The sequence below is a fragment of the Chenopodium album genome, chromosome 16, assembly GCF_948465745.1.
Source record: "Chenopodium album chromosome 16, dcCheAlbu1.1, whole genome shotgun sequence".
Taxonomy (NCBI): domain Eukaryota; kingdom Viridiplantae; phylum Streptophyta; class Magnoliopsida; order Caryophyllales; family Amaranthaceae; genus Chenopodium; species Chenopodium album.
In genome coordinates this window covers 10540071-10567600 of record NC_137849.1, presented here as the reverse complement: position 1 = coordinate 10567600, position 27530 = coordinate 10540071, and the positions used below count along the sequence as shown (strand labels likewise).

Genomic DNA, 27530 nt, shown 5'->3' with positions numbered 1-27530 from the left:
TAGAAAAACTTATCAAAGATAAACTTTGAAAAGAATAATATCTTTTAGAAAATCCGGATTTTATAAAATAAAATCTTTTTAATAAATCTTTTCCCAAAACTAATCTTCTTTAAATCTTTTCTAATTTAAGCTTGCCAAGCTTTTTGTCACGTTTCTAATAAATCTCATGTATAAACCTGCCAAACATATTTACAGCAATTTCTAAAGAATAAAAACTTAACATAACTAAATTGCTGCTGTCACTTAACTTCCAGTTCTCAACTGGAGCTTCGCAGACCAAGTTCTTGTGAAACTTGTTGTCTTCAACGCAAACCAAGTTGAGCTTCTCAACTTGCAGTCTTCATGTTCCTGTTAGGAAACTCAGTTTGCTCCTGATTGGAACTCTTCTTCTATCTCTTTTAACTTTCCTCTTGGTTTTCCTTGAGTCTTTATAAAACATGTTCTTATTCCAACACTTAGAAAATACTTATTAGCTGAAGTTTACTAGTTTGTGTTCATCATCATCAAAACCTATAAGTTTCAACAGTTATTTTATTTTTAGATGACCGGCCAAAGGTCATATTATTTTTGACAATTTTTACTTTTATATATATTTTGAAAAGTGAAGTAGTATCATGATAGGAATATTATGAGAATTAGATTAGAAGAATTGGAAAGAAGGTAAGATAAGAGAAAAGAAGAAAAGGGAATGGAAGGATGTATTTCCCTCCCTCTTTAGTAAACCAAATCTTTTCAACAAAGCCAAATCATTCCAATGTTGAAAAGATTTGGAGAGAAAATGTAACCATACCTTCTCCCTCTCTTTCCTTCTTTATCCCTCCCATCTCTTTCTCCTCTACTTTGCTATCCAAACAAATCGTTAGTCTTAAATTAGTCGCAGTATTCATTCCAAGTTTAACAAGGGAAGGGGGAAAATTTGGAGGAATGGAAGGGGAGGGAGAAGGTAAAGTTACATTTTCCCTCTAAATCTTTCCAACATTAGAAGGATTTAAAGAGGCAGGGAAAATGTATCTTTCCATTTCCCTTCTCTTCCCTATTAAAAGATATCCAAAGGGAGGATGAATCCCTTCTTTCTTCTCTTCCTTTCCTTCCAATTCTCCCAATCCAAAAAATAGTGATTTTTGTCATTAGTACATATTTTGATTCTTCACAACAAAATCAGATCTGTAAACTTGATGAATTTGGTCAGCATTACCTGTAAAAAGAAATTTTGTAAACGTAAACAAGAAACTGAAACAATTAAAGGCAACCGGCAATCAAATTGCATGGGGTCATGGGGAGCACCCCTACCGAAAGCCAATAGCACCTGATCCGGGGGAAACCTTTGAACACCACAGAGCTGCGATAAGCAACAGGAAAAACTACACCTACACTAAAGATAGGCAGAGCAATTGATTGCTTGAAAACGCACGGAAGCTAGTATTTACATTCCATTGAATGAAACTTCATATCCTTTACAATTACCGCCCAACATAAATAGGAAAGCAAACCCCAAAGGTACAAAAAAATAGGGGTACGCCTGGCCTATTCACATGAAATAGCAACAAACAAAGCCTGGGGCCAATGTGGGGCGAATTCCTACCAAGCACTATACTCAGGTATAATTGATAACCAAGTTACAAGACTGGAGCAGCAGCCCAAAGTCGTCTCAGAGCCAGTATGATTTATGGTCTTTGAGTCTGGACCTCTGTTTCAGCAAACCTAACTCTCCTTCGTTCTTGTGTATGTTTTCTTTGCATCTGTGCTACAAAACTGTACAAGTTAGCCTAACCTGCTATGTACAAACTACAACCGCCTGCTTGCTCTAACACCGTTGCTTTGTCGGCCACTTTGATTCCTTCGTCCTCCAGTCCAATCTTCATTATCATCTTCATCTTCATCCTCCCTACTTATCATTCGGCTTGTTTTACCTCCTCTTTTGGAGGTTGGGCGTTTCCTTTTAATAATGTTTGCTGTGTAGGCTGAGTAGTCAACAGTATCTTCCTTCAGTGCATTCTTGAATTCCTATTAGTAACGAAAGCAGGAAACAAACAAATAGATCAAGGGATCAGTGAATCCACATACAAGTATACAACCCTGCCCCTAACATCTTGAAATGTTTATGCATACCCTTTGAAGTGAAAGGGCACTGAAAAATACGTAGATTATTTTTCCATACTGGTTACTCATCTTTGTACAATATATTTTCCCATTAGAATATTCCGGTTCCCATTATTTTTCCGATCTATATCGATTTACTGTTGGAAAAGGAAGCTAGGAAAGGCAGATATGCAGTTACAACCTACAACTCAAGTATTTGGCCAAGGGGGGAGAGGGGGGGTGGTGTTGCTGTACATGTAATAGTACCTGATATCTCTGGGTCAACTCTTCAGACGTAGAGGGCATATTAACGTTTATGACACCAATGCTAAAAGGAATATTCTGTCTGGAAAGGGCCTCTCCAGATTTGGGAGGATCAGCAGGTGAAAATGCCTATTAAAAAGAATTGCACTCTTGTTAAACAAGGTTATTTAAATGACAACTAATAATTAGTTTAAGCAAAGCACAAAAAAATTTAGATTATAGTAGTCTTACTTGACATCGAACATCATCCAAATTGTACATAATCTTCAAGTGCCTCTTCAACTTTAAGAGAAGCTGAAGTGCTGTAGCTGCAAGACAGATAGCCTGCACAAACACCAATTATCAGGTGTAAGACTACTTTGATCTACTACAGAATTATTGAAAATTGCTTCTTAAATTCAACCTGTATTCTCTGCTGATCATCTTCTGCGAGGACACAAGGTCCAGTAGGTCTTGTGTGCACAGTTTCTTCATTCACCGTAGAATGAAAATGCCCATCTTCAGGAACCTCAACTTGTCCATTTAACTCAAAAGATACAAAAGATGCAGAGAGAGACCCAACAGGTAACTCTTGCAAAACACTCCCATTTTCTGTCAGGACCTTTTGCAAACTTCGCTGGGAGAATTGGGATTCAGCTTTTAGACTTGCTTCCAGTGTCCCAGATCTAACTTGATTCACTCTGTTTATGGTGTAAATCAAGTAAAGGGGCTCATCAGAGGTTGTGAAAGGGAGCAAAGCAAGGATTTCCGTGCAGTACCTAGACAATATTAGATGCAATATGAGTTACCAAACCACAGTGTAACATTAAAGCTCACAAAGTAGCAGAGGGAGGATAGCCTACATCAAGAAAGGGACAACTGTTTCACTCCAGCTTGGATTATCAAACTTGCGAATAACCGAAGACATGAACTTATTTCTAGAAACACGGTTTCCCCGTATAAGCTTGTATATACGAGAAACTCCTATTCTAGCATTTGCAAATGATGCATCCTCATGTTTTCCCTTATTTTCAGCAACATTGAATTGGATTTTAGAACTTGAATTTACAGAATTCTCATTCATTGATCGCATAAAATTAAATGACAACTGCAGTCCATCACCAAGGCGGCTCTCAAAGAAAGCTGGATACCTGAAATGATTCATCAAATAGTGAGCAGGAGCAAAGAATAATAAATGTTAAATACAAAGTTTCAGAATAGTACTTCTCATTCATATTCATTAGCAGATGGTGTGCCAACTTTGAGTTCACCTCCAAAGGATCTGTTTCCAGAGCAATGAGGTATGGAACACAAGTAATTGGGTGCACAAGACCTTGGCGCAGAGCAACTTCCACAATCTGCACAGAGCAAAATACAAAATCAAGCAATAAATCATGCACTGCAGGCACATAAAAATAGCAGACTTGCAGTCAGTATTGCCTTTTAACAGTAGGCACAAGGTAAGCTTTTGGCAAGGAAAAGCACATATAAAATGTGATTGCGAATCTCAGACCAGAACAAAAATTCAAGCAGCAAATAAACACATTGATGTTTAAATCTAACATTGACCACAAATTGCTTGAAACAAATGGTAGTATAATTTGTTATGTTCAAACCTATCTCTATCATTATAATATTTGCTGCAGAAATATCATGCAAAAACAGATTAACAACATAAAAACAAAATCTTAATCCAAAAATGATTTGGGGTCGGCTAATATGAATCGTCAAAGGAACCATCCAAAAATACAATGCCAAAAACAGAAAAACAAATTTATCTAATGCAGAAAACACTACAACGTTATTTGGTGGAGTCCAATTAATCATCAGATTACAATCCGACAAATGAATAATGAGGGAGTAAAAAATACTTAGCCAACAAAGCCCCATTGAATGACTAGTTTAATGCAAAAATACCAAAAAATAAATAAATAAATAAATTGGAAAAGAAGAACGATAATATATCAGTCTATCACCAACTATTTATTTACAAATACCAAACATATCTACTCACACACGCTTGATTGCTCGAATGAAGGATAACTTTGCAACAGCTACAGCAATACCTTCTTTGAAGTTAAACTACCCCTAGTCCAAGGTAAAGTGAATTCTCTGCTCAGAAGCCATCCGTGAAGAACTAGTGAAGATAAATTTTTACATATACCAGTTCCACATGTCTAAGAAACAATCCCTCCAGTGCATGAAATGAATTTGTTATGAAAATATGTAAGAAGGGTTTGTTGGGGAATTGAAAATTATAGAAAAGAGAAAGTGGGTGCACTGTTTATTTAAAAGTAAGTGATGTGAGAGGAAGAAAAAAAATTTAAAAAAAGTGGGGAGGGTGGAGATAGACACAATAAAAAATAGATAAAAAAAATAAAAAGTATAGAAGATTTCCAAATTTGGAATTGTTGCACTAAAAAAATAGCCGATTAAGTAAAGTGTTGCTCTTTCAAAAACAAATTAAAAAATAAAACGTATTTCCATTAAGCATTAACATCCTCTTACTGCATTCTACAATCTACAGCACATGAGATACTAAGATCTAAACTTTGGCATGTTATAATTATATATTTCCATACACTGCATTACCAAGCAAAGGTGGTAAATGCCAATATTCTTGATATTATGATAGAATACTTTAGCAGGCAATTTAACAAGGAAATAAAAAAGCGATACTACATATATACATACATGCACACAGTAGTATTCACACTGTCACAGTTCTCTTTTTCTTCTCACTTTTTGGTTTGCAATTTAGAAATTTATCAATGTGAAATTGTGATTTTCTATGTCATATTACTGAAGTAAACCATTGCAATAACAATATATTTCCTTCTGTTACCTCTTTCAATAGAGTTAATTAGGAAACAATTAAAAAACTTGACAGGAATAGTTATCTTCAGGCCAGATTGGAATTCAAATTCAAATCATGATATAGAGCTGGCAAATGTAAAATTGAAACTAACCCATGATTGTGAAAACTTGACAGGAATATTTACCTTCAGGCCAGATTGGCGAATTTGTTCATTTGTGTCCAAGCATCTTTCCAAGATATGGTTCCAATAAAGTTGCACTATTCCACCACAAATGTTTGTATCACCAGCACCTGCAGCAACAGGCACCACAGAACCACCATCGTGGGAGCATTCAACCACATTATCTTCAACTGTATCTGAGCCCAACTGACTTTCAGCATCAAGGAGATAATCATACATATTCTGCAGAGCTTGCAGCTGGCGATCATATCATATTAGAAAGGGCCAAAGCATAAGCTTTACTAAAGAGAGTAGGAGGAACAGGTAGGCAAAGAAACAAGCCCTTACCTTCAGACGAGCATCACAGCTGGAAGACAGCGTTGCAGCTAAAATTTTTCCAGTATCCTTCTCCAACATGCATTCAGGTCTAGCAATCAAAATAAATCCCAGTGCCTGGAAAGTGCACCCTCTCTATGAGCCTATGAACATATTTACTAAAAAATTTCCTACAGTCAATATGAGAAGAAAGACCCTTACCTGCAGAGCTCTGACCTTTATACCAAAATCATCAGCTAGAAGATACTTCTTAAATAAACTGATACTGCTACCAACATCAACACCTTCAGTAGATTCCTTTAACAGGGTGCTACCATAGCGAATTAGAAGCCCAAGACAAAACAGTGACCTGCCAACCTGCTACATAATTTGAAAAGGTAAAATTGATTCAGAAGCAGTAAGGTTATAAATTCTATCCTACCAACTAAGAAAAACAAGCAAAAGAAAAGAACATGAAAAACTGAAAATAGACAGTGCATGCATTGTAGGAGAAGGAAGAAACTACAAATACGTACAATAACCAAAGCTGCATAATACATAATGTCTTTATATTCCAAGTCAATGCATTACATTTAAAACAGTGGATCCAATCATAGTATAACAATCATTATTTTGTATATGCTAAATTTAGGACCAGGAATCCTTCATCCAATAAGATTCAAGAGCACATCAATGATGATGTACATCAAACACAATTTATATGAATTAGCTCAGATTAGTGAGCAAAGCAAAGAGATTAAGGACTGAAATAAGAGATTAAGAAGAAAGAAAGAGTAAAAAAGGACAATAATGAGTCGATTAATGCTAACTAAGGTTCTAATCACCAAATGCAGCCTCGCCAATCTTTTGAGAGGAATACTATTCTCCTAATACTACAACTGATCACTGATCACAATATTCTACACAATGATTTTAGCCTAACATTGCTCCATATGTTTTGTTGGATAATATTCCTTCAATATAAAGCTAGCTTGCTTTTCTTCATAAGACAATTGTTCCACTTGGCTTTTAAGTTTCCTTAATTTGACCTTTTAAAGTATGCAAATTTTGCAATATAATACATTACTACCTAATTCCCTTTGGTTCACAATAAATTGTGACGGGGGAAAAAAAAGTGAGTAAATGGTGAGAGACCACAAATAACTATGTAATCAACTTAGAAAAACCTTGTAAATTACCCACAATCATGGTTTGAAATGCCACTAGTCACAAATGTGATAACGATTGTGGTATTGAAGATGATGCATGAACTAGATCGCAATTATGTCACATGAAAGTGGTTTAAAATTCTCTTTGGAGATTATAATAACAAAAATCTAGTATAATCTTGAAAATATTAGAGTTTTTAAGGCCATTATTAGAGTAATGACTAATGAGTTGAGAAAAGTTGCATAATTGTCTAAATAGCTAGGCATCACATGTGGTAGGGCCAAATATCAACCATGAACCCACGATTGGTTTTAAAGACCAATACAATGCGAAATAAATCCGTGCGGTAGATTTGAAAATTGATACAACTCGACAAATAATACGTTGGGGCCGATTTTTTAGTTTTACACCATGCCCACAGTATCGTGTAAGTAAGAAGCATAGACACGTACCCTTTGTTTGGACCAAGGAAATGGAGGGAAAGGAAGGGAAGGGAAATGGAGGAATGGAGTATCCTTCATTTCGATAACAAATGAGGAAAGAAGGGAATAGGATGGGTAATAGATGGAGGATTTAAATTGTAAGAAATTGATATCTTCAACAATTGAGAGATTAAGAGGGAAAACTCATCATTCTTCCATCCCCTCCCTTTCCCTTCCCTTCCTTTCCCTTCCCTTCCCTCCCCTTCTTTTCTTTCCCCTTTCTTTACACACTAGTAACATGCAAACCTTAATCCTACTTCCTTGAAAAGTATAATAACTAAGATAGGTGAAAGCGATAAAAAACAATGTGAATAAAAAATTTGTGGTAGGGGTATCTTAGGAATTAGCCGTGTGAAAGGGATGTTGAAATTCCTTAGAGAGAAGATCGCAACAGTACGACATTGGTGTTACTTCCTAAAAATAGTTGTTGAATATTTACATAGGAAAGGATATTTGACTTTTACCACCAAAAAAAAAAATCAAAAAATTATTTTTTTACCACCAAAACTTTTAAAAGTTTTATTTTACCACCAAAAGAAATTTAAAAATTATTTTTTACCACCTGCCGTAAAAAACCTAACGGAATTTTTTTAATTCTTTGATTTTCGTTCCAAACACATGATATTTAGGGGTTCTTGGGGCCATTTTGAGTCAGAATTGACAAAAAATAATCGGAAATGCTTCCTTGTGCGTGTTTAAAAATACCTCGATTTGCGTGAAACGCGCAAAACGAGGCATTTTCGATCATTTTTTGTCAATTCTGACCTCAAATTGAAACCATAGGACCAAAATGCCCTACTAAACCTATGAAGAACATGTTTTGCGCACGAAAATAAAAGAATTTTTTTTTAAACCATTAGATTTAATGGTTTTCTTGACGATAGGTGGTAAAAAACAATTTTTAAAAAATTTTTTTGGTGGTAAAATCAAACTTTTTAAAGTTTTGGTGGTAAAAAACAATTTGTTGATTTTTTTTTTGTTGGTAAAAGTCAAAAAATTCTAAAGGAAATATATGGAAATTTGATATGAATACAAAAGAAATACATTGGTATTATATATGATAACCATAATAGCTAAAATACCTTAAAATGAATGCATAATAAGGGTATTCAAAACACCACAAATGGATCGTATGTGAGTTACAAATGTGTAGTACACTATGATGAATTTTGGATAGTGAAATTATCTAAAAAAGAAAGATTTTGTTCATTAGCTTGAATAATTGTGGATCAAATAACAATGCGAATAACTCCCTTCCTCCCTATCTAGTTCACACTGTCACAAAGTTTTAGGCAAATTATTTGACTTTGGTTTTTTTTTTTTTGGGGGGGGGGGTGTTTACGTGAAAATTACTTTATTATGTGTAAGTTAGTAGTGGAGTAACTTGTTAGTGTAGTTTTGTTGGTGGGAGTGAAAGATCATTTTTAATCATTTTCATATAAGTTGGGAAAAAAGTGGGACTCATATCAAGTGAAAGAAACAATGTAAAATTAATGGGACCATTCCTTTTAGAAAGGAAATAAAAGTGTGTCAACAATAGGGAAACCCTATAAAGAAAGTGTGTCAAATGAATAGAGGCAGAAGGAGTATGTGATATGAATATCATTTTTTCCAATCCAACTACACCTTAAAAATCAAAATGAAAATTGGGTATCAAATACTTCAAAGATGTTTGCCAAGATTCAATAATTATGCATTTAAACAAATTTAACACTCAAAAAGATATTATAGCAAGTTCAAAAATAAGTCACCAATTCCTCAAGAGTTCGTTGATTCAATAGAGATAATCAAACATTGCAATTGGGAAACAAAAATACTAACCCTTTGTTTAGATTGAAGGAAATGTGAAATATCTTTCATTTGGATAACAAATGAGGAAGGAAGGGAATTGGGAAGAAGAGAATACTGGGATTAAATTGTAAGAATTGATCTCTACAACAAAAGAGAGATTTGGAAGGAAAACTCATCATTCTTCCCTCCCCCCCTTTCCATTCCCTCCTCTTCTTTTCATTCTACGTTCTTTATCCAAACACACTATAAGTAATCCTTCTACAATATGCAAGCTAACATTGTGCTGAGAATCTAGATGATCCTTACCTATTCCCTCAGTAGAAAGGAATATTATAGTTAATTAAGAAGAATATGAAGGAATAAGAAGGAACCAAATCTAGGGGAGAAAAATAAATATGACGGAATTTAAAACTATCAAGGTGAGAATCGCCAATTACAAGCTTGCCAACATTCAAGAGGTTAGTGTTCTCCCAATCAATTCTACTTCAGCTTTTCTCGCTAACCCTCAATATGCTACCCACCCACTTTTCTTCCCTCGCAAATACTTGACTTGCTCTTTACTCCAACACTCTAACTAGAATAACTAGATTATTCCTCTTGTTACTAAATCTGAACAATATTTCCTTTATTGCCATTTACCTTTCTTCTAGTCATAAGGTTGATTCTATATACATTGTTGTCTCAATGGTTGTTGCAAAGACTCACCCTAAATCTCCTGTGCTCGTCACATTCAACAGAAAATCACCCAAGGAAAATGCAAAGAATAAGTGACAGTGAAATGAAGTTAACAGATGCTAGAGTTTATAAGAGGGTGTAGGGGTCTCGTAGCTAAGAGTTTGTCAGAATGAAGTTTTGCTACGGAAATCATTAGTTATATATAAATAAGGGAAAGCTGAAAGCGAGGCGTGCTGAATGTAGAAAGAAAAAGTACTCGGAAACAGTGATAATTTGTAATCGTTGGTTACACTGATCATCAATACAAGGGGGTTAATCCTTCCCTAGATTAATCGTATTTGCTGAATTTCTTGAAGCTAGTTTATCACCCATTCAATACATGGATGCTACTAGCTAAATAGAAGCTTGCAAAAAAAAATAAAAAAAATATTGTTTAAGGAAATGAAATAAATTTGAATTTTGACAAGCGAAAAACATTATATTAATGACATGTAGTAGCATCAAAATCCAAACTAGTGTAAAAACAAAATCATTTAAAATGACTAAAATTACATAAAGAATATATTTATTCATTTATTTTTTGACATAAAAAACACAAAATTATATTAACAATACCGTTTTAAACCCCTTGAAAAATAATCCTTTTTTAGAAACTTATTCATCAAATTATGAAACTAAATCACAATAAGAGAGTTATCATAATATCATTAAACAATAACTTTTGTTATCTGCTTTTTGTAAAAGACTTGATTCCTTTTCTTTTGGGGGGGTATAAATTACATAATTACAAACCTTGCCATTTCAAAGTAAAATAATTACATAATTATAATGGGAACTATATTAAGAAAAAATCAATTAATAATCATTCAAGGACTAATGACATTAAATTTCAATAAGAAAATTATCATTAAACTACAACGTATGTTACTATGCTTTTTATATAAGACTTGATTCCTTTTTTTTTGGTAGATATTACTATGTATTCTAGTTTATGACTTCACAATCCCTGTCATTTCAAAGTAAAATAATCACATCACATAATTATAAAGGTGAACCACAATAGGAAAGAATCAATTAATAATCAATCATGGATTTATATTCCATGGTATGTCAAAATACTTCAACTTTTGGCCAAAAAAAATTCAATAATACAGCATTCATGACATTTAAAAGTATGATAATCAAGCATGTAGTTAATTTTATGAACATTTCTTTTTTCTTTTTTCTTTTTTCTTTTTTCTTTTTTCTTTTTTTTTTAAGTAAAAGTTCCATCCAATGTTCAACTGTCATAATTTAAATTTAAACACATTGACCTATTTTAAAGGAACAACATAATAATTGTTGTAGCGTCCATAAGAATTATCTTTAGAAAAAGTATAATTTGAAAGATTTTTTAAGGAGAACAAATTGTGGATATAGTTTAAAACATATGATGATAAAAGGTACTTCCTCCGTTTCTCTAAAGTTGCAACACTTCCCTAAAATGGAAATGTCAAAATAGTTGCAACTCACCATAAAAGGAAGGTTTTTATGGTGGAAATTGTACTATTACCTTTAATTAAAGCACATGGCCCACTTGATTATACTCCTTACAACCTTTTAGCCCCATTTTAAGTGTATTATAACATGTGAGGTCCAGTTTTCTTAGATACCATGATAAAGTGTGTATTGCAACTATAAAGAAACGGAGGAAGTACAATTTTGTGGGTACTTCTATATTCTTAAAAATATAAAGGATATTGTAGTAAAAAAAAAAAAAAAAAAAAAAAAGCATTTGTATTATAGTCAAGTAGTTCAAAATCTTCTAAAAGAAAGTGTAACAGAAAATGGATCAAAAGATTTTGGCACTTTTGGAAAAGAATAATATAGTAGGATAAATTTTATGATTTCTACACAATTTAAATTTTTTAAAAATTTTATAGTTAAAAATATCAAGGAGAATAACAGATGATCAATTCTGCCAGGAAGAATAAGATTCTAGTCAAATGAACAGAAAACTTTTCCAAAAAGTAAAAGTTGAAATAAAAAAATAAACAAGAGAGAGAGAGAGAAGTTGGCTCTCTGTTAGTATAAAGTTATAGATTGCTAACAAACATACCTAATTCTTAGTAGTTGTTTCTTTAATTGTGGTAACAAAGTAGGTAGCATCACTTATGTGTAGTAGAAATAATGAAAGAATAAGAGATAAGAACTACACTAAAGTAGCTGGAGGGATATAACATTGATTTATATTAAGATAATCAATGATTACAAATAACTTACACGATGCATGCTCATTCACTAAACAAATGTAGGCTTAGGACCAAAGTTGTTTTTTTCTATTAAAGAAGACTTTTTAAGCAATATAGGACTCAAGTTTACCAAAATAAGTATAAACAAATCAGCTGACCCAAGCCAAATCCTAGGCAGTTAGAAAATGCGGTTAAATCAACTGAAGTGAAAAATAAATAATAGCGATAGCAATAAATATGATTAAGTCGACTGCATTAAATTGAAAAGGTGAAGAGCTGACAATTAAGTAACAAGTTCAATTAACAACAACAATAACAATAGTAAAAACAATTATGAAGCTTAAAAATAATGAATTGAAAAAAAACTACAAAATAAGTCCAAATGAACTGGGTCAAAGTCCATTCCAGCCCATCCAATTTACACCCTTAAAACAGCAAGCAATGTTCATCATTTAGACAAAGATGACATGTATGAGAAACTTTAACATATATGATACAAACATTCCCAATAATCCAATAGCAATTATAATAAATGCATCTTTTGTTCAAATTTCTAATACTCAAAGCTTGTAATCTTGTTAATACTCAGTTAGCTATAACTTACATCAATTGAAAACAAATGAACAACAAAATTTTGATATACTACTACTCATTGTGCACACACATAAATTCCAAATGAAACTTTAGATAAGCAATTTAGGGAAATTAGTTAACTTCTGCTCAATTAAAGTAACATCAAGGATATTGAATAGTAGCATTAGAGATGGTGAGACAACCCTAACAAAATTGGCAGGAGCAAACCTGTTTGTTATCAACACCAAGGGCATCCAAACGCTTTTCGAACACCTGAATCAGAAACTGAATTAACCTAGCTCCCTTTCCACCAGCAATTTTGTTCAATGAGCAAAGACACCTACAGCAGATGGGGATGTAATTTCATCAGATGGGGTTGTGCAAAAAATAAATGCATGAGAAAATTTAAATGATCCCTACCCCTCACAACCAAAGGGATTATTTTATAGCCCATTCTCTGAAGACCCAAAGGGTTACAAGTAGTTTTACGGGTCACTAAGAATTTTTATCACCCTCAGACTTTACTCTCTGAAGTCAAACTAAGATTATACAACCAACAACAAAAAAAAACAGAAACCATAAAATGCTTCTTCCAAGATAGATTTCACTCTCTATAGCCAAACTAAAATGCATCACAATAGTACAAATTGAACCAACAAACCTTATAATACTTCAACGAAAATTCGAAATCACCAAAGCAGGTATTAGAGAAAGCAAAGTATTTTTGAACATAACTCCTTTTAATGGGTAATGATGTACCTTAAACCGCCTCATGTATCTCGGACATTTCACTGTTAATTATTTTGAAACACAAGCCTGATTATTTATTTATTTTCAGAGATCACCAAAACCTACTTCATACTCCCTTGATTCTATATTTTTCTAACCACTTAACCAATTTATTCTATTTCATAAAACCTGCCATTTAGAATACAGAATGTGCTATTACTTGTATGTATAAGATATTAATGCAACAGTATCAGTTTTGAAATCAACTCCTTAATAGATGTGCATATCATTGAAAGATAGTTATATGCAAGAAGGAATAAATGACTTGTCAAGTTGTCATAGATTGTCTAAATTTGCTAATTTTTTCACAATCACCAACTACAAAGGCCCAGCAATTACAGTTACAATGGCAACAAGGATACAGAACTGAAAAGCTGAATAATAAACAAGCAGTAAGTATGTTTACTTGATGCAAGCATGTACAACTGTCAAAAAGGAATGACGAACAATCATCTGCTTCAGATCCTGCTCGAGTTCTTCAACAACACTTTGAGGCAACTTCCGCAGTAAAGGAAGAACAGCATCAATTATAAATATAACACTTTCCAAAAGCTGGGCCATAACTCGATTATCAACCTTATACAAGAACAAAAAAAATCATCAACAAGGAATAATGTAACTTCAGAAACACCTTCCCCCACCCCCGCCCTCTCCTCCTCCAAAGGAAGGAGGCTGTGTAACAGCACAAAAAAAAATATGTTAAGCTGAATTAGCTCTACGATTTCTATATATTATTTTACTTCCTAACAACACTATGCAATAGAGGACGTTGAAACAAAATACGAAGGTGAGAACTTGATAGTATAACATGCAGAAGGTTGCAAGAGGATATGGGATACAATAATCTGAACTTTCAGTGAGAATTACTTGGATACCAGTATTGTTATATAGCACTTAAGAAAATGCAGGGAAAAAAAAATTCAATACTCATTACATCGCTCTTTACTTCTAATTTTGACGGAGTAGTAGATAAGTTCATACCCTTTTATAGAAGGGCATAGCAAAAACAGCACCTTTCAGTAACACCTAACCCTGCCTTTTTAGAGCATTAAGGGAGCGATTGGTTCAAGAAAGGGAAAGATATTGGGAAATTCTCTTTGGTAACACTCAACTTTTTTATCTTTGGTAGCATTGTGTTATTGACTACCAAATAGAATAACTATGTTAATAAAAAACCTTAACCATAGTTAGTTTTCTAATTTTTTTAATAATTAAAATCCTAAGAAATAATATTTAAAAAAAAAAAAAAAAAAAAAACCAAACCCCTTACCCTACTCCACCCAACCACCAGCCTCTCCACCCCCTGCTGGCAGCTTCCCCACCCACTGCCGGCCATACCCAGCTCACCCACTCCCACCGGCAGCACACCAGCCTCTTCCTAACCCACGCTGATGACCCTCGGCCCCTTCCTCATGACCTCATCTCTTTCCTCCTACCCACGACGGACATCCCAACCCTACAGAATCTCCTCCTATTTGCCCCCCCAACTCACAACTCTCACCCCAAACCACCCCGAAAACGGCCCCCTCCCCGAATCGCGACCCCCTTTCCCCTGTTTCCGGCCCCCCAAACCCTAAGCCCCACCCAAAACCATCCAAAAAACCAATCACCAAAAACGGTTTTGCCGCCCAAAACATTAGTCTTTAGTCAGTAGATGCAACTTAACAAGAATAATACGACGAATAATACATCAAAACTTTATAAATCCAAATAAAGTTACAACAATTTCAATTTGTGAATCTTGCGTGGGATCAATTCGTTCAGGACTTCATGTCGTCTTTGACCAGTTATTGGAACATTTCAAAAATCATCAATAATTTGTGCCCCATTGGACGGTTATAGCAATCAGCATACAACAATCAGCAAGCAATTTCGTGTATTAGTTCTTAACTAGTCAGGGGTGCCGCCGGCCGGGAGTGGGTACTGGCAGCAGGGGGCAAGGCTGGTGGTTGGGTGGGTGGGGGTTGGGTTTTTTTAAACAAAATATTATTATTGTAATTATTTAATTATTTATAAAAAAAAAAAAAAAAAAAAAAAAAAAAAAAAAAAAAACCCCATATCTAACTATAGTTAAAAATTTAATTAAAAATGATAATTAATGTTATAAGTAACTATATATAATATTATAATGTTACCAATGGTAATAAGAATTTTTACATTTTATCAAAGAGAAAAAGAGAAAGTTGGGTGTAACAAAGAGAATTTCCCAAAGATTTTTTAACAAAGAAAAAATTGGGGAAGGAAAGGTTAGATGTCAAGTTTATCTTGTTGTTTGTTTTAGATCTAAGGAAGGGAATCACTCAATATTCCACCATCCCATCCCTTAACTCTTCCACAACCACTCTTGCCCAGGAGAGCATAGATACTATGATGACATGAGCAAATGATCTCAAACTCTTCACAACCACTTCTAACATCATGTAGTTTATACCTCAACTGGTTTTCCAAAACAGATCATAATGACTCCCACGCCGAGTATGGATCTAAGCGACAGGTTAGAGTCCGTCCTACAAGTATATTTTTAAATACAATTTAAAGGAAAAAGCCCATTATACCCAGCTCTCAGCAACTGTTTTATAGCTTAATCATCTGAAATTAGAACCATATCATCCAACAAAAAAAGTTAGGTTCAACACATTCATCAATATTTTCTATCCAAATTATAAATACAAGATATAAAATGAAACAGGTCTTCTAAGTATTCTCATCACAAAAGCGATCTAAAAGAAAAAACACCAAATGAAAGTAAAATATACACAACAAATACTCAGCGGAATAGAATAGTGATTAGTGAATAGCATATGCAAATTACCTGATTCTTAAGGTATGGCTGCAGTGTGACAACAAACTGGGAAGGATTGGAGGCAGGTGCACAGAGTGACGGATCCACGAGACAAAAAGCATGCAAAACCGTCACATAAGGAAGTATCCGCAACTCCCCTTCTTCAGAGTTCATTTCCTCTACCTGTTAAAAAAAGTTCATATCACACAAATGATACCAAAGTTTACTCATAAAATATGCAGCAAGAATACCTGTAAAATTCTTTCAAGTGAAAATTTGCACATCATTTCACAACGCTTGCGCACTGTCGCCAGTAATACAGGATTAACCCCGGTTCCCTTCGACTGAGGCAAGAAATCAAGAGCCAAATTGCGTTTGATAATAGTGACAAGGGGTTGATGATTAGGCATCTTCCTTAACATGTCAACTATCTGTTCAGTCTTTCTAGCCACCTCTAACGGCACAGAACTATCATCTCCAAAGTACTGTCTCCCAGCAGGTTCTTCAAACCAGAATTCATAAAATGTTTTGCACACAAGATCCTGTTATCAAGATAAAAGTGTTGCATATTATATACAGCCTAGAAAACAAGATCAGCACAGCAACACGTAGAATTTTTCAGAGAACAAAGAACGATATGTATGCAAAGTTCTCAAGTCACATGCAACGGCATTATAACAATCTTTCTGATATAGGAGTCTAGATAACTACTAATTCACAGAGACCTATCAAAGTTTTGGCAAATGCCTAAGTACAAGGTGCAACATAGAGCAGGCTTAGTGGCTCAAACAACACATAACATCCTATGTAGCTCTGACATAAGCTGAAGTAAGCTACATGCCTAATATATTGGAATGCAAGACAAGCTCTTTAGGATCAACCTTCAACCCTTCTGCTTTGCTCAAAGATGACTAGATCCAGCCTGCTTACCTGTACGGTAGTGATTATTCAGTTTAACACCACTCAACTTGGAAAAAATTCACCCTTCCATTTTCTTTTCCATTCACTTGTGGAATCCATGTCAAAGACTTGACATTTCATAATGGCCTATGCACCAACACAAGCAAAATCGGCATAAAGCAGCCAGGTTTTCCACTAGGACAGAAACCTGTTTCAGCACTTATAAACAAGTTTGACTATCGTATTTTTCTTTCCCTCCAAAAATATTCTCTCCTAACCCACCCTCGGCTCCCTGGATCCATCCACGGTTATTTCAGATTTTCTTTCTACCACTTTTTCATGTACCAAATCCCCAAATTCAGTTGTTTCAGCCAAGAAATCTCATTTTCTTCTTAATCTCCTTTTTTTCTTCTTCATTTAAAATGTCTACTGTGCAACACATTATTGCCAAGTAATGCAAACTGTACTATTGTGTTTATATCCCCTTGTAGTTGTACACCCATAAAACAGGGTAAGTCACAGCACAGAATTAAAATAGAAACATGCAGAGTGAGGTTTTTTAAAAGAGAAAGGTATGGTGTTTGAATATTAGGCATATGAACAGATTGAACATTACCTAATCATACAAGCCTGTTTTCTTTTATTTTCTTGGGGGGGGGGGGGGGATTGGGGTGGAGAAAGACAAGCCTGTTTTCTTTTATTTTGGCATAGTTCCTATCTGCTTTAATTGCTTCTAGGTATGTACTCAGATCCACTATTGAACCTCCATTTGATACGCTTCACTGAGGATCATCCTGAATCTTGGCAGTTTATCCAGATTCCAGATTATGACTAGCGAGTTCAATTACCACAATAATATTTAAAAAAGAAAAATGAATATTTACATTTAACACGCTTGGATAATGGATAAAAGCTTAAAAATCATAAATCATAGTATAGCCTATACCTGAATACTTGATTCTTCATCACTTATACGGGAAATGATCTCAATGCAAGCAGGTGCAGCTTCCACAAACTCAACATTTGATGTACACATATCTCGGATAATTTTGATCGCCCGTTTCCGAACACTTACCCCAGTATCCTTAATTCTCTCCGCAACCTTTTCAAAATACTATGATACATAACACACAATAAGACACTGCACCAATAAAATCACACATACAGAAAGGATATGTAGGAGAACTCATACATACTTGCAACCCAACATCTGGATGAGATGCGATATGCCTTCCAACAAGTTCCAAAGCAGCCTCTCTAACAGATATTGCAGAATCACAGAACCTTCCTTCAACGGCAAGTTGAACACGCTTATCACGCAAGACATCAGGATCGGCCTCTACAATTATACTAACCTGTTTAGTTGGCAGCATCAAAGAGTGGTCAGCAACTCAGTAGATGTCCAAAATGCACCAAAGTAAGAAATCAGGACAAAAATCAATATTAAAGGAGACAGATACAAAATAAGATGGATATCAAATTCACTTACAGCACGCAATGCCTTCGCCCTAATTACAGGTGAATTGTCTCGTAGACTAACCTGAAATGAGTTTCCAAGTTAAAAAGGAATGATTCATTCAACAAAAGATAACTGGAAAATATGTTAACACTAACCAAAAGCATGCCAAGAATAGTATCAAATCCTCTGGAAAATGAATTATTCTGTCCAAGACACAAAGTTATCTTTTTAATGGAATCTCTGGTTAACATCGATGACAAGGCCCCTGAATCACGAATAACTGCTTTGGATTTCAATCTGGCAAGGCAATAGCTGAACTGCTGCTGATTTTTTGGATCATCTTTGTACCAGAGGCAGAGATACAACCTGCAAATATATAGTAGCTATAAGGTACAACAGATTTTGCACCACATTATCAAATCATCATTACATTAATTTTTATAACAAAGACTTAAGCACTTATCTACAATTAATGAACAGTGAAAATTAAAGCTGCGGTAGACAGTTTCAAAAACAGGGGAAAAAAAACATTTTAACTAGAAGCAAACCAGCTTGGTACTTCTGATGATCCTTTCCAAGATACTTGGAGTTGAGTACAGAACCTAAGTACTAACATGAAAAAAGACTAAATGACAAGTATCATAGGATCAGATTAAGCAGATACATACCAACGGGCAAAAAGATGAAGATCATCAGATGAGCCCGTGTCCTCAAGGTAATTAAGAAGCATCTGTTGAACAATCTCCATCTTTGAAGCAGACTCATCAGGCAAATTTTCTGATCTATTATGATTGTTTTTGCTATCATCCTTGATCTGAGATTTGCAATATGATTGTAACACTATAAGCTGTTTTTTACAGAGACAGTAAGGGCACTGCCAACCACGTGTAGAGATGTCACGTTCTCTGACCCCCACACAATCAGGATGAAATGGTCTCTGACAGCCTTGACATATCACTAGAGCTTTTTCGACTACTCCATCTAAGCAAACAGAGCATGTATCTGTCTGTTCATTCTCATTTAAACTTTCGCTACCTAACAGCTCCTGAACTATCCAAAAGTTATCACTATGGCAAAGAACAGACTCATGCTTCAACCGTGCAGCAATTGTACCAAGAATATCAATTGCCAACGAGCGTATAGAAGTATCTTTTGATTTTGGACCAGCATTCTGAAGCAACAAGACACAGAGAACCTGCAAGCAACCATCTTTAGATGTGGAAAATTTTAGAAGCAAACATTAAGCAATAAGCACCAATAGTAGAATTCTTACTTCTAAAATGAGGGAAGCAGCAGGGTACTCTGGCAGATTCAATGTAGTTAGCAGATCAACCACAATATTCTCCATTATCACCTTCACTTCGGATGCCTCTTGACTTTTACTTGTAAGCCGCTCAAGTACATGTGTCCAAAATGAAACGCATGCCTCTGTGGCTGCCTCATTGCATTGAACCAGGTAGTTTGTTTCAATAGTAGTTTCAAAGATCGCACTGGTACTTGATGTTTGCCTCAAGGCTTCAGGAAGATTAGCACTATGGAGAACTAACTGAAGCAGTAAAGCAGTAATCATTTGAATCTGCTTCTGCTCTTCATCAGGTAAATGATATGCTCTGGCAGCTCTTTTTGAGAATGGAAGCTTCCATAGAATTTGAATAACTTCATCAACAACATAGCTCCTATGCTGAGTGTATGTATAGAATACCTGCAACCCCAATGATAGAAAAAGTTAGATGTGTGGACAGAACCATTGCAAAATTAAGGAAATTCTAGGTAAATGGAAAGTCAAAATGTATTGTTTTAATACCCCACTGATCAGGCTCATAGCCTTCATTTGCAAGAGTTGAATATTTTCAACCAAAAATGTTGACAAACACGTTTTCACAAGCTGCAAGATACAGCTGTCTGAGAGGCGTTCAACTAGCAAGAGGTCCTTCAGAAGACCAAGGATAGTACAAAGCTTTTGAAACACAGTGTTCACAGCAGCTGGAATCCTAGGAGTCAACAAACACATACAGCATGTCATTGTTTCTTGGAGACAAAGAAGAATATCTAAAGACCAGTACACAGTTCAACAGGAAGCTTAAAGCAGAGAGAACAATAACAATAATAACGGAAAATAATAAAAATAAAGTATAAATTAACACTTTACAGCTGCATTGAATTGGGTGTAATCACTTAGACGAAATCAATGACCATAAAAAGCAAATTGCAGAAACAAACTCACCTGTTAGCCATAGTTCTTTTCACTTTTACACTTTTAGTTATACGCCGTTTTTTGCTTGCAGAACCAAACTCAGCCTCGACATCTGGATCATCTTCCCCTGGAAAGCAAGTCTCTTAGTATGATTATCTAAAAGCACATGCCTAAATTTGAGATATAAAAGTAAGGCAAATAAATGTGGATCCATAACAGTGGGTTGTAATTGCCATAATTTTACAAAACAGACATTGACACAAATAAAAATAAATAAAAGCACTCATCTTTTCTAAGCCACCTACCTTCAGCAACTCTGTTATCACCAGGTCTATGCAAAGCGCGATATGATGGATCATAAGCTGACATCACGTCCATGACCTGACGTCTAGTGAACTCGAGTATTCTCTCAATAATCTAATAGTAAGAAGATCACAAATTAAATTTGGTATAAACAGCTATTCTCACAGTACTTGACAAATAACATATCAGGGTAAAAAGGAAAGCAAGCAATATGCTACACTTTTGAATTAAAATTGGAAGAAAACATACCTCTTCCTTATATAGTTGCTTTGGCATGTCATTAAAAGCCATTACAGCCAGAGCAGCATGAATAGACTCCAAAGCACAGAGAATCGATGAAACATCAAAATCTGACTGAAAAAAAAAAAAATCACAGAAGTAATAGGATGTCAGAAAACACAGGACATAACTCACCAAAAATTCTTATAGCGCAAGAGAATATACCCCCTCCACCCCCTTCCCCCTCACATCCAGTGGATTAGAGAATGCATTACATATTAACTTACATTTTCACATTCATCAATTGATAGGCCTTCAGCGCGATGAATCTGATGGTCTAAAACTGTTAATAGTCTCACAAGAAAATCAACAGGAACTCGATGTACCAATTTTTCTTCTCTGATAGACAATATCTCCTTCACGACCATACGAATGTCGGAGGTGGGTAACATTAACCACTCTGATTCATCTCGCTCTTCACCAGGAATCTCAGCCCTACTACAAAAGTCCTCCAAAAAATCACAGAATCGCCCAATCATAGCATCTGACAAGTTTGATCAACAATAGTCTTAGTGTAAAAAGTTTATAGAATGAAACACCAAGATGCCAATTCCAGTTATTGGTAAACTATACTAACCTCTTTGGTCACTGAAATCTGGCAAAGCAGATGATGACAATCCCTGGGTCCCTTTCTTCTTAGCTCTTGTTTTTTTAGATGATGAAGGTGCATCCTGAAATTCAGCTTGCAATTAAGAAATAAAAGGGTCTTGTACATAATGTTTATATATTAAAAGACAAAAAAATGAAAGGATCGCATACATCAACAACATGAGCATGATGGTGCATGTGTCTTTCTTCACGGTCTCCATCAACTTGACAGGATACGTGCTCATTCTTCTCATGAATGTTGCGATCAGACTCCACATTAGAGATTCGCTCTTCAAGAGGACCTGAGAAACTTGAACGAGACGATAAACAATAAGGGACAAATCTTCAACACTTTCATCCAAGATGCACAGGAGACTAGTCATGGGAGTAAAAGGTAGAAAAATCTATCCAACTGCCTAATCCCTAGGAAGACAACTAAAGTCTAATATGCAATTTCCTTGGCCCATTGGCTTAGAAAGCCAGCAATTCCATGCTATATCCTTTTATGAGCTAATATCCCTCCTTACATGATGCATCAATGGAGACAGCCCCGAAACAACATTATCACTAGGAATGCCTCACACAAAATCCACAACAGCACACATTGATATTAACAAATTTTTCCAGTTTAAAGGTGTGATGTCCTCATTAAAATCCTCCTCCAATCACTCAAAATTGGTTTCCTCGCCTTTTTTTACTCTTTTTACATAGTTTTCTTCTGAGTCATGTTATCATACATCATAACCACTTCATTTCTCCTTCAGCTTAGGCCATATGAGGAAAAGTGTCCATAATTTCTCGCCAACCTAATTTGTTGGGCACTCCATTCTATCCCACCCTCGAGTATATCTATCCAGCTAATATAATTCACACTCCACGAGTTCAAATGGCTGCATAGATTGTACACTCGATTCCTCAATTGATATTTTAAACCAAAAATTGAAACATCTAATAAGCCACCAATTCATACATATATTCTCAAGCCCGTTGATAGAAAAGATCACGAAAGTAAACTAGAAGTAAGATACATCAGCACCGGTTCCACAATGCCTAGGATTAATCTTATCAGTTTTTAATCAAGAAAATAAAATAGATAAACATCGGCAGCCAAGAATTTTGAAATTTGTTGATTCATAATTAGCATTTGTCTCTCATTGGATTTAATCACAGTCAAACATCGATGAGTAGAATTTTAAAAAATTGTTGATGTATATTCTGCATTTGTCTCTCGTTCGGATTTAATTATTCATATAGCTGAAACGACTCCAATGAATTGCCGTATGAAACTACGCTTACCTGGAAGTGTACACTCGAAGGCGTCACGATTGCATCGTAAAACCTCCTCGCAAAGATCCATAGGCGCCATTGTAGAACCAGAACCTGAACTCGCATCATTTTTAAGAATCCTGACGAATTAAACACAATGTAAAACTAACAGCAGCAGCAGCAAATAAATTCAAATTTTCAAACCAAAATTCCAATCACTCGCACAAAAACCACCTCAATTCAAATTCAAATTCAAAGCAAAACTCAAATTCAACAACAAAGAAAGATATAGAGAGAAAAATTAAGCACATACAAGTAGGAAACATCAGTATGAAGCAAGAGATCAGCGATTTTCGGAGCTTGAGCAAGGATATCACGGCGGTTTAGTGGCCGAGAGAGATGATCATCGAATAGCCGAAGGTGCTCATCGGAAGCGCCGCAAAACGGCGGAAGAGACGGCAGAGGTAAGCAAGGCGCAACCTCGGAGTGTAGAGTGTTGGAGAGAGTGACGCCTCTTTGAGTCCAATCGCTGAAATTGGTGCTCATTCTTCAATGAATTATAGCAATTGACGTGAAATTTGGTTGGAATTTGATCATCAATTGATGAAATTCAGTGAAATTGGAATTTCAATTTCTGGAAAATTAGGGCTTGAGAGGAGAGAGAAAGAGAGAGAGAGGTTGAAGAAATTGGGAAATTTTGAAAGGAATAAGCCCTAGAGAGAGAAAGTGAGGTAGAGAGAGAAAATAATGAAGATTACACAAATTACAAATGGCGGGGAAAATGTGAAAAATAAAATTAAGTGGTTGATTTTTGAGGGTTTACAGTAAAATTGAGTCCACTAACTAGTAATTTAACCGTAGTTTGAATGTTTGATTTGAAGAAGAGGTCAGCTAGTTCAAGAAAAAGGTCCGACTTAACTTGCCTTGTTGCCCATGCGAAGCTTGTATGGTACGATTGGAGATGTGACTTTATTTGGGAAGTTATGTCTCTATTTATTTGGGAAGTTATATCTCTATTCAAGCTCAGATAGATTGCTTGAATTAGAGGTACTCCGTATTCCCCTCCTGTGTTCTCCGTCTACGTCGAATGAATCTTGTCAGGGATCTTCTTTAAGTGGTATCTTCTCTGTTGAAATTGCAACTTGACTGCGTTTGAAATCGGGTCTTAAGGCCGACAAAAGTTCCTCGAATAGAAATTCTAAATGAGAATTATTTTAATTGGAAAATCAATCAATCACCGAAACTCATAAAAAATGGCAACTACTGCATAATGGTATTACTTGGGTTTAATGATGGACTAAAATCTCCCCTAATAATCCTTTATGTTCCTAGTTCACCATGTTGAAACTTAAAACTACGGGCCTGTTCTCCTCGGCTTATTTTCAGTTCAGTTCAGCTCCAGTCAGTTCAATTCAGTTCAGTTCCTAATTTCTTTCTCTCATAAAATATTCAGTTCAGTATAGCTCCAATCAGTTCAGTTTAGCTCAAATCAGTTCAATTCAGCTCAACTCAGTTCGGTAAATCAGAAACAACCCTACTTATGTGAGACATAATCTTGTTTGTCCAAAATAATTTGCCAACAGAATTCAAATAACTTCCCTTGTTTGGATCAAAACTGAAAATGGAATAAAAAAAATGTCAACAAACCTTTACAAGGGCAATTGGTTCACAAAGTGTTATGGATTTAGAATCGAGATGGAACTAAATTGGTATGGGGTTGGAACTTAATTCTTAATACCTTATATTTGGTTGTTAACCTACCTTCATACCCAATCCAATGGCCAAATTCCTGTGCAAACCTTTCACACAAAACTCAAAGCTATCCATGGTGAACTAAATCGACTCAAAACCCTATGCACCATGCTTGTACCCAGGTACACATGAAACATCAACATGGAATTAAGTCAACATGTCGACAAGAAAACCAGGTAGCGTTGGGAAACTAGTTTACCGCATTTGGTGCCAGAACTGGTTTCTTGCGGCTAGGGGTGTTAACGAGCCAAGCTGAGACCGAGCTTGGGTAGCCAGGTTTGGCTCGTTACACTATTGCTTGAGTTCGAGCCGAGCCTCAAGCTTTTTCGAGCTTAAATTATCAAATTTAAATTACAATAAAAATCGACTTAGGTTCGAAAATCATTCGAAAATCATTACAATATAATGTCTATTTTTAAGATATAATATATTATAACTAAGTTTATTTATTTTTCTTAGACTTATTAAAAATATTATACCAATATTTAAGGTTACAATGTTAAAAAAAAATTTAAAAAATATTTCGAGCTTGTTCGCGAGCTTTCGAGCCAAACGTGGTTGTGTCTTGGCTTGTAAAAATTACGAGCCGAGCTCAAATAGTTCGTGAGCCGGCTAAGCTCATTATATATACAACCCTTCTTCCACCCAAGTTCAACACAAAAAATTCACTTTATAACCATTATTTATATAGTAAAACAGCGGCATTATAATCACAAAAACCTCCTCAAATCTCCCTATCAAGTATTATTCAAGGTGATTTGAAGTCAATTCAAGCCCTAGGTGATCTAATCCATTAATCCTAAGTTGTAAAACGTGTTATACATCAATCCTTAGATATTTCAAGGTCAGTTTGAGATTTAAACATATATATACCCAATAAAAGGTCAATTATGTTGGCACTTCTATTTAAAATAATTCCATTTTAAAAACAAAATCTTTTTCCTTTTTAGTTCTATTCAACTATCATTTTTAATTGATTATACTATTGCTTATTCTCAATGTAGAGATTCAATTTAATTATGTTTTTAATGTATAGTACAATTGTATATAGTAATTAATTGTATGATTGTATTAATTAATATACTATGTATGCTTATGTGAATTAATTGCTTTGTCCCCATATATTATGATGCTAATTAAGATCGAAATATTAAATAATCACATTAACATAAGATAATTACGGATGACATGTTTAGGTTTTCTTTTTTCAATCGATGTTAATTCAAGGTGGTCACCAAAATTTAGTCTTTTTGTGTGATCAATGCAGCACACTATAGCATAATTTTCGGGCTTAATATTTTTTTTTTTTTTTTGACAGACAGATAGGGCTTGATATTGTATTTGCATGTTGTACAAAAATCCATTTCTACATGTCAATATATAAATCGAGTTGAACGGTCACAATGTGCAATATTTAAGGTAGATAATCCGACCCTTCATCTATATACTAATAATATAAATTTATACCTGTCATGAAATATTTGTGGATGCCCATGATATCCATGTACTCTATAAAATAGAATATCAATAATCAATAACTTAATACTCTGGTGACACGTGTCACATTCTGGTGCTGTTTTTTCCCTCCAAAACTCTCCTTCCCTTTTTAACCATTTTTTTTGTTGTTAATATTTAATTCTATAATAATATCATTCCAAATATTTTATATTATCTTTATGACAAATATATATATTCCTTTTTATTTGGTGTTCATAATTATTCTATATACATTTACCTAAATAATCATTTCAACTTCTTTGAAAAAAAATTAATTATTTCAACTCCTTTTTAACTATCTTTTAAATGGAGTATTATTCGATTTTGTCAAAAAAGTTATAATAAATTGATTCATGTAATAGATGTTAAAGAAATTACTTCTTGTTTTTCCCAAAAAAAAAAAAAAAAAAAAAAGATTAATTTTTTTTTTTTTTCCAGATACCTCTAGCTAATATTTTATTTCAATTTCAATTCAATATAACTATATATTTAAGTTAATTACAATTTTGTTTATGAAATTTTACAACTATAGGTACATATTATCACAAATTGATTTATAGAAAATAATATAGCTATAAAGTAAATATTGTGTTTAACAAGTGATTTTTTAGATATAAAGGTGATATATTATTTGTAGTTTTGTGTATGTTTGCTCTTTTGTTAATGATTTTAGTGGAGATTTCAGTTTGTTGTTCGATTGATTTTTGATGTTTATTATAAATGCATTTATAAATAAGTATTCATTAATATGGCTACTAGACCTGATTAAGCCCCACCTGAAAAATTCTCGAGTTTGGGCAGACTAAAAAATCCATTTTTTAGATAATTTGTTTCTTTGCCTATTAATATAGATTAGGACATTATAATTTCTATATATTTGATTTGTATATTTTATAAAATTTTATTTGTTGGATATAATTAGTATTCTTAAAAAAAATAAGACTTACCGTGCATGACATGAGCCTTAAGCTAGTTCTATAGAATAAGAAACCCATCTTTTCTCTCCTAATCCATATATTCTCTCCTAATCAAGGTTTAAAAAATGATGGTGCTATTTTGCTAATGCATGGGAGGAAGGAAAAATATCATAAAAGAGATCCACTCATATTTTCTATTGATAATAAGTTATACTACATGCACCATTTGCTTTTAATATTCGTAGTTTAAAAAATTTGACCACATAG

At 34.4% G+C, this 27530-nt stretch overlaps 1 protein-coding gene across 1 annotated transcript; it reads right to left on the bottom strand.

Moving 5' to 3' along the window:
• Nucleotides 1-1373: 1373 nt before the first annotated feature.
• LOC145586229 (sister chromatid cohesion protein SCC2-like) lies at nucleotides 1374-23849 on the bottom strand. The gene is made up of 28 exons (XM_081643008.1): nucleotides 23411-23849; nucleotides 23128-23237; nucleotides 22003-22133; nucleotides 21821-21914; nucleotides 21471-21727; nucleotides 21214-21318; nucleotides 20967-21078; nucleotides 20692-20788; nucleotides 20272-20458; nucleotides 19741-20169; nucleotides 19136-19662; nucleotides 18623-18833; nucleotides 18498-18548; nucleotides 18205-18363; nucleotides 17955-18122; nucleotides 16360-16650; nucleotides 16139-16291; nucleotides 13733-13902; nucleotides 12766-12877; nucleotides 5838-5996; nucleotides 5649-5753; nucleotides 5325-5558; nucleotides 3547-3680; nucleotides 3186-3473; nucleotides 2747-3101; nucleotides 2575-2667; nucleotides 2347-2472; nucleotides 1374-2004 (listed from the first exon to the last, which is right to left on the bottom strand). The coding sequence occupies exons 1-28, from the start codon at nucleotides 23641-23643 to the stop codon at nucleotides 1786-1788; spliced, it is 5310 nt and encodes a 1769-aa protein (XP_081499134.1). The 5' UTR covers nucleotides 23644-23849; the 3' UTR covers nucleotides 1374-1785.
• Nucleotides 23850-27530: the final 3681 nt, after the last annotated feature.